At 42.4% G+C, this 8,791-nt stretch overlaps 1 protein-coding gene across 2 annotated transcripts in view; it reads left to right on the top strand.

Annotated features, from left to right (window-relative positions):
* Nucleotides 1-286: 286 nt before the first annotated feature.
* LOC119178391 (chitotriosidase-1) overlaps nt 287-8,791 on the top strand; it is a 74,164-nt gene continuing 65,659 nt past the window's right edge. For both annotated transcript variants that reach the window (XM_075887392.1, XM_075887391.1), the window contains exons 1-2: nt 287-323; nt 5,337-5,532. In XM_075887392.1, the coding sequence (XP_075743507.1) occupies nt 5,466-5,532 (67 nt within the window). In that variant the 5' untranslated portion in view covers nt 287-323; nt 5,337-5,465. The remainder of the gene's footprint in view (nt 324-5,336; nt 5,533-8,791) is intronic.

The following is an 8,791-nucleotide window of genomic DNA, read 5'->3' as shown; positions in this document are numbered from 1 at the left end:
AAAGCAAACCTAGCTTGGAGCTACGACTCAGCTAATAAGTTGTACGCTGGAGATTGTAATGTTCAGTGCAATCAGCGGAAAAATGTTCCGCATAGCTGACCTTTATCTGGTGGAATTTTTTCTCTTTGCAAAAAGTTCCGCTTACTTGCTGGAACATATCTGAAACTAAATTAGGAGTGTACGTGACATGCGCCAATTCTGACCCTAGCGCTTAGTCACGCGCCTGTGGCCTATCATCGTAGCTCGTTATCTCATGATATATATATGTGAGTTTTTCTGTCGTTCCCGCGGCGCGCACATCTCTTTGCCATGCTGTGACACAGGTATTGTGATCTTGTGTGTTTTTTCACGCCTTGTTTTGAAGAGCCTACTTGATGTTGTTCTTTTATTACTTTACATGTATGAGGCACTGCGCCGTGCTCTCCACCGGCTTGCAGAGTTTAGGTGCCTTTTCTCATCTTCTAACCACTACCACCACCTTTACATGCATGTACCTATATCCTACATGCTTTGATTACTTGCATGTAGGTATATATATATATATATATATATATATATATATATATATATATATATATATATATATATATATATATATATATATATATATATACATATATATATTCAGCATCCTAATTCGAATTGACTGCGGTGGAAATGAATCACAAATCGTACTCGGCTGTTATGATAGTTGGTGCATTTTCTTACAAACGCATTGGTGAGGGTCACGCTTGTTTGGACACTAGTAACATAAAACATAGGCTGTTGGCGGCCGCCAGATCTTCCATCTACTTATAGTAAAGGGGCATCCTGAACCTCATAAAAAGATTAGTCGAAGAGTTTGAACACCTGGTTACGTGTAGATTCTGGATAAGACTATCGATAAGTGGCACTTAGAATGCATTTGATAAGGGCTGTTTGCGCTACACAGTGACAGCAGCATTGAATCGGCGGTGATTTGACCGAACGCTAACAGTGAGATCAGTCATAAATTAGTGTAGTTTCAGACATTTAGTTTCATATACAAAGTAAATATCACAAGCGTTGTTTGAGTCCTAAGACGCTGAATGGCTGATCACTTCTCGGACTTTTGGCTTTTGCAAAAAAACTAAAGCTAGAAATTATTTTAATGCTCTAATGAAAGTTAAATCGTGCGGTCAGTCTATTGTATCGCACTTTCTTGTTTTTTGTTGAAGTCTAATTTGTAATTCGCGTGTCTAGAGAGAAACTCTACTCCACCATGGTGGCTCTGTTTTTGGGGTATAAACCCTGAGGCCGCGGTTTGAGTTTGGCAACGCTAGTCACATTTTGATGAAAAAAAATTAGCGGAAAGACAGGGAGGTGAGTCAGATATGCTACCTGTCTATATCATCTGTGGTTTCAGTGCACAAACTCAGGTGATCAAAATACTCCGGAGCCCTTAACAGCGGTGTCTGTCATGTACTGAGTCGTTTTGCCATGTTCAACCGCATAGGCAATGCTAAGCCCCATGACAGATGTTCATTCAAGTTATGCTGAGAGCCGTTGCGGCAGGCATTCTATCTTGCTTCTGGCATCACTGCGCTATTGTTGTCTTTTATAGGAGGTAAAGAAATGGTCATTCACTTTATCATAAATTGACAAGCTAAAGGAGTTTAGTGATATATGTACAGGCCTGTCCATGTTTGTGTACACTGTGTGAGCAGCCAACCTTGGTCTTCGAAGTGACACCTCGCGAGGGTTTAGGGTTGGACATGGTTTTTCAGGACTATGCGCAGCTTAATATCGATGCCGACCTGCAATTAACGACTGGTAACCTTGTAGAGTGGCCTAGTTTGACCACATATGCACAAGACCTGAGGGCGATTGTGGCCTCACGGCGCCAAATATTGACGCATTCAGGCCAATAACATTAGCCCAGCCCTCTCAGAACAAACACTGCGTCATTTCTGGCTGTTCCGAGATACGGTCACATAAAAAAGGTATAAAGTATAGCTTTATGCACCGAGCTGCCCATGGACACAAATGTTCTTACCTGCACCATTTTTCGTTTGAAAGAAAATGCTGTGTATAAATACAAACCCCTATGATTGCTGTTTTTAAAGACGATAGTCTTTCTTGGGGACCTTCGACGCAAAAATTTTGGTCTGTCTGTCGGTCTGTACATTTGTCTGTTTGTCCTTTTTTAACGACGCCGAGTACCTGAAATGGCCGACCCCATCCGCAGCACCCACCAATGTTGCTCAAGCTTTAGCGTTCATACTTGTGCGATTGTCAATTAAAAAGCAATTATTCGCACGTCTGCGGTTCCAAAACAACACGTATATAGTCTGCATATGCGTCTTTTACTAGAAAATACATACGTAAGTAAATTTGAGAACCGTAGCGCTTATCACGCTGCGCTGACCATGCAACGCTTGCACGAAAAAGGGAGAAATTCCAACGCTTTGCTAAGACGCAACGGTGGTGGCCCCTACCCGTCACCTTGCGTTCTACACCTTATCACCTCTGAAACGAGCGCACACACCCGTCTCAGAGTCATGCGCTTTGTTTTCCAAGAAAACTGCCAGATGGCGTTCATGTCTCACGTGTGACGTGACTTAATGTGCTCGTTCGCCTCCGCTGCACACTCAAAGCACTCTAACGCAGCGCCTCCAGAATACCATTCACCGATTTTCTTGCGCAGAACATCAAAGAAATGTTTTGTTCACTGACTCCAGACGCGAGACTATCGTCTTTCGACGACATTTGAGGATCAACATGCAGATGCGGGGCCAGTTTTTTACGCCGGCACAGCACATCAGCAGTGGTGGGGAAGATAAACCTTTGGTGACTAGCCGATTATCAATAGACACTTTTCTCTGCATGTTTAGTCAAACACCACACCCCTAAAAACCGACTCTTCTACATTAGACACAACATTACTTCGAGCCAACAGACAAGAAAGCCACGACAAGTAAAGGGGATGTTTTTAGTATAGTAAATGTGACGTAAATGTGAACAAAGAAAACAGGACGAAAACATATATGATGGCTGGCACTGAGCAAATTTGCGAACTTTAAATAACACGTCCGATGCTTTACCTAATTGAGCTACAGTGCTAGATATTTGAGCTACAGTGGCAGTTATCCCCCTCGCCTTCTTTATGTGGTGTAGAAGAGCATTTAAACGTGGAAGTGTCAGTCTGCTCTGTTAGTAGCCATAACTGTGAATATCTGACACGAACGAGTGAGAGAGATAATTTATAGGCAAAACGGTAGAGAAGTCCGCGGAAGCTACAGTTTGCTCCGTCGTGATACTCTACACAAGATTGACGAACGATGATGGTAAGGTAAGACGAGAATGTAATCTTGTTACGCTGGGTGACTCTAAAGACGTGAATGCAGCCCGGTGGCTTCTGAGAATGTTACGATGGCTCCCGTTATCAGATTGTGGTGCTGGCGTGACACCAAGGACTTAACACTACCACATCAGATAATAGTGGGGACTCTTTTTCTGCGTGTTGGCGTCTCGTAGTACGTGATCTAATTACGTGCTCACCGCTGATCATTCACCACCTGTTAATGCCACATGCCTGCGCAAAGTAATCTCACCCTGCATTTTTCTACCCCCCCTCTCTTCCTCATAAGATTATTACTACTCACTACTACTATACTACTTCTACTACTACAACTACCAATACTACAAATAATATTAATATTATAATAAAGTCCGTAATACATTCCTTGTGTCACTGTCTATAGGCTCTCACCATTACTGTGTCTAACAACAAAAAATGAGCGCCCAAGTTTCCACTTTTCTTGATTATTTTTTTTGTTATACACAAAATAAGAGAAATTCTTGAAGTCAACGTTTCCCGCTTTTTCTCTAAAACATGAAAAGAGACATTCCAGTACTCTGGGAAAGCTTAAAAACATCGTTTCCCTATATTTGTTTAGGAGAGATAAACAAAGTTACCGGAAGCTTCTTGGGGTACGAGACTTGCTGCTAGTATAGCAATCTTGGAAAGGCGACTGTACCTTGTGCTGCGCACTCTATGTCGCACTTGGCAAGATCTGCAAGCTGTCGCCCCGCAAAACAAAGCTGGTTGCTAGCGCGCTCTACACAAACGCGGATGACACTGTACGTACGCTAGTTGTAGAGCTTTCAATGTTCTTCCTTATTGGTTTCTTTCGCATAAAAAGCGGAGACTTTTTCATCATGTTCGTGCATTTAGATATATACCAATATTGGGACATCTTATATTTTAAGAAATCAGCTTGACTACCTGACATCCTACACAGTTTGCATAATGTTATTGTTTACTATGGATCCAAGCGTGCTCACGGGTTTCAATGTAGCCTTAAGTAGCTATTGTTTCATGCTGATCCTGTACACTCACAGAGCTCCAGAACACAGCTGTACTTCACATAACGGTAAAAGCACAGAACTGATCTAACCCAGTGTCGTTCCTTCTCGTAATTTTGTCTAATTGTAAGCAGTATAAAGCTAAACCATTACCTAGCAACCATTGGCACGACTTGTTCATTCGCTTCATAGAAATTATTCGTCGCGATATCAACGCAAGTTCAAGCATCATAGGAATTATGATAGCCCACCATTTCTCTTTCGCCAGAGTGTCTGCTACAGCACCCTGATTGCGTGCAAATTTATGCTCAGCTCCCTAATTTAGCCCGAAAGTGGCTATATAATCTAACCCAATTATGTCATAATGATTTTAGAAATGCCACAAATAATTGTGGTAGGTGAGATGACGAACCGATTTGCTCGTTTCTTTTTCTTACATTTGAATACAATACGGCAGGCGCAGCTCATTAAAGTGCCTCCAGCCTATCTTTGGTTCTCTTGCTCACTTTAAGCGAGAGAAAAAAAAAGTTGCTAATCATTATTTATAGCACTGCCCCACCATCAACGAACGTGAATGTGTGACATAGCTTACTTGGGATACCGGTATGGTAAGTAAACAGCATTGTCTCGTCGCTAAACGGTTGCCTAGGCTGTGGCATCCAAAATTTACCCCTGTTATGTCATCTTTCGCTTTAAGACGTTATTTTTGAGAATGCAGAAAAAGTATAGTTACACCTCGTAGTGGTCTGGCTGTTAAGGTGCCTGAACGCTGAACTACAGGTCATGGGATTGATTCTCGACCGGGGCGATGGAGGCGAAAGTGCTTGAGGTCTGTATGCTTAGATTTGGTGCCTGTAAAGAACCAAATTGGTCATGTATTCTGTAGCCCTCTACTACGGTGTCTCGTAATCTTATCGTGGCTTTGGGACGGTAAACCACAACATTTATTGCTATAAAAGAAGGCTAGATAAGGATGTCGAAATAATAATTGACTGCATTGCTTCTTGCAGGTGGTCTGCTATTTCTGACGGTCAAGCACAGCAATAAGACTCTTCAAAGAACAAAATTCTAAAGTGCTCACTTCCAACTCACAGCACTTGCAGATCTCGTCAAATCACCTTACAAGAAAAGGCTTGACTATGAAGCAGGCATGGCTGCAAGTCTGCACTTTTGTTCTCATGTTCCAGTATTTCTGGACTGCTGCTGGTCAGTACTATTGTTACGTCTTAGATAAACTATCTAAATTTATGAAAAGCTATAGACTTTTATATAAAGCTCTGTCATTATGTATTATCTAGCCGACCAAAGTATTCACACTTTGAGCGTGCTGCAAATTAGTTCAAAAGTAGTAAGGAGCAGTCATCTTTCGCATCAAATATACTCAACTTTGTGTTACAAAACATCTTAGGCAAACCGGAATTACATGGTAAATACAGTAAGAAGTGCGCTGCGACTTAATAGCACGAAACAATCGATTCAATAACAGCCTGTGCATCTTCATGGAATAGGATTGCATAGCACTTATTTACTCGTGGCTTTTTATTGTAGCTTCAAACCTTTGATGCACATATACAAAGAGAGTTTGCAAAAACAACACGCACAGGATCACCCATGTAAATTATAATACAATCATATGCATCCTCAAGACACTATGCTTAAGAAACACGCAAAACATAACGAATAACTGCGGAGGACACGTATCTGTGAATTAAAAAGACACTGATTGTCAATTAAGATGTTTCCATGCGTATTGTAAAAGCGTACGAAAACACTAAGGAACTGTTGACAGCTATCTTCAAAATGCAATGCAGAAAAGGCGAGAGAATGCAACAAAAAGTTTTAATCGTTTCATGCCGCCGGGATCTCCCTGCACAATTTTGGACAGCAGGGCTGTTCCTAAATTTACAGCATAACAAAAATAGACGGCCGTTTGCCTCTTTTTTTAGAGTACTGGTTAGCCGCGAGCACAACTCTCTTTAAAGACACATGTTATACGTCACTATCTGGTCGAATGAATATCCGATGACTCTATTATGGTCCCTCAAAATAGCTCACGTGTCTAATAAACTAAGTAGTACACTTGGCAAGGCGGAAATCACAAAAAAAGAGTAAAACATACATAGCCTATACTTTTTCTTAGAGCAAAGCTATGTCTTTCTACGACCATTTCAGTGGCCAAAAACATTAAACAGAGATGTTTGGCAAGGAATATTTTGGTTTTGCTACAGCCGCAGCGGTAGTTCGGTGTTTATGGTTCAGAGCTGCTGAACAAACAGAGGCGGGTTTTATCCTGGCTGTGGTGGTCGCATTTCAATAGCGGAGGAACGTATGAGTTCCATGCAAGCTTTCAATGCATGATAAAAAGCCACAGGCGGGGAAAATTATCTATAGAGTCCTCCATCATAACGCATTTTACAGCTCGAGGTGCTTTGTGGTGTCAAACCCTAGTACACCATCCAACGAACCAAAACATTTATGATGGATCCTCTTGAAAAATAAATGCGCCAGGGCTTCTGCATTTATAATATAAAGAATATGTTACAAGAAGTGCAACATTGCAGAAGGTTATTTTGCGATAAGGAATGCTCCAAAGCAGCAACATTTGTTCCGTGGTGGCAGGAGTTATGAATCCAGCAGCTCCATCATAAAGGCCTTTTACATAATTAACAGCTATCCTGCTATCACGCTCTCACGGTCTGGCGGCGTGCTCTATAAACTGTCCACGCTTTAGCTGCTTCCTGCATTTCCTCGACATCAAACTTTGCACCACAAATTTCTCTCTTTGAAAAGCCAAATACAACAACGGGGTTTTAAGTAATGTATTCAGAGCGCTTGTTCAGCTGAACCTGGCTGAAGTATAAAACTATGAATATTCCGCTGTGTTTACCGTTGTAACTGACGGAAATTAACATGTATATTGCGTCTGCTAAACGATTCTTCGTTGACATACGCCACTTTATAACCATTCGCCAATAGCAAGGTACTATAAAGCCGTTTAGGCTGCTTGTGCCTATGCACAGAACAAAATGATTGGGTTACAGCCTATCTATTCGTTTGATATTTATCCAAACGTCAATTACAAATATTAAAAATAACAGTTAGTTCTGAAGCGATGGCTGCAGGACGCTTCGCGTTACCGGGCACAATAATTATAAGACTTTTATGTACGAGTTTTTTCGTCTCAAATATTAAAATGATACTGAACTCTAAACCACATTTTACCAGCCTATTACGCACGTATTACCAGCAAGTAATCTCAAACATTAGAAAAAGGGGCAGATCGCACGTACAATGGGAATCGATGATATGCGAAGAACGAATGAGAAATGTTGATATGTCACTGTATCATCGCACAACATTACGAGGTGGAGGTAAATGATGGCGTACATGACTTCCGTGTCATGATTACCATGTTTGGATGTGTCGTTTACCTTCATCATTCATTCACGTCACGTGATACTAAATTTAGTATATGTAGAGGTAGCGAAACGGTCGCGAGCACGCTGTGAGCGTGTTATGTTGTCATGTTCCTATATGCACACGTGTCAGGGTTATTATGTTTGCACCATTCATATATCTCGTCATCCATTGACGTTACGTAACACCAAATTTGTTACAGCTGGAGCTAGCGAAATGGTCGCGAGCGCATCAAGAAGGGCCCTATAAACTCCTATGTAGCGTTGATGCGCGCGAACGCTGGGCACAGCAACGCTACGTTGGCAAAACGCGAGCACTCTACAGTCTGACGCCAGGTGCGACCTGCATTCGTCGGCGCAGCCGACGGCAACCGGCGTGAAACGAAACATGCTGCATTTCGCGCCGGTTGCCGTCGAGGCGCCCTTCAGTGTGGATGGCACGGCTGCCGACGCCGAAGGGTGAATCGTGCGACTAAAATGTGCTCTGCATTTGAAACAACCTGCCGCGAACGTATTGGCACACCCTCGCAGCTGCGCCAGTCACAAATGTATCAGTTCTGCTCTCGCTGTTGAAGGTTTCTCGGCGATCAGCTGTTTCTGATAAGGCATCCGATGTTTTGTCGCCGTTATCAAGGCAGCTTGTCATTTCACGTTGCAACCCTATCTGGTTTCAAGATGTGAACAGCGCATCATACAAAGACTCACGAAGATAACAGACACCGCGCTGACTTTCACCACTGATAGCAGACAGCACTGCTCACATATCCTAGTATAGCTTACCAACTTGCCTAAATTTCCGCGCTTCATAACTTCCTGCTTGTCATCAAATGAATGCATGAGTGTCGTTATCGCCTGCGTAAACAAAAGTGCTGCACAGCCAAGCATGTGGGCGACGGTCGTATTTGATTGATTGATTTGTGGGGTTTAACGTCCCAAAACCACCATTTGATTATGAGAGACGCCGTAGTGGAGGGCTCCGGAAATTTTGACCACCTGGGGTTCTTTAACGTGCACCCAAATCTGAGTACACGGGCCTACAACATTTCCGC

The sequence above is a fragment of the Rhipicephalus microplus genome, chromosome 1, assembly GCF_043290135.1.
Source record: "Rhipicephalus microplus isolate Deutch F79 chromosome 1, USDA_Rmic, whole genome shotgun sequence".
Taxonomy (NCBI): domain Eukaryota; kingdom Metazoa; phylum Arthropoda; class Arachnida; order Ixodida; family Ixodidae; genus Rhipicephalus; species Rhipicephalus microplus.
Note: the sequence above shows the minus strand (reverse complement) of the source record. Positions and strands in the feature narration are given on the sequence as shown.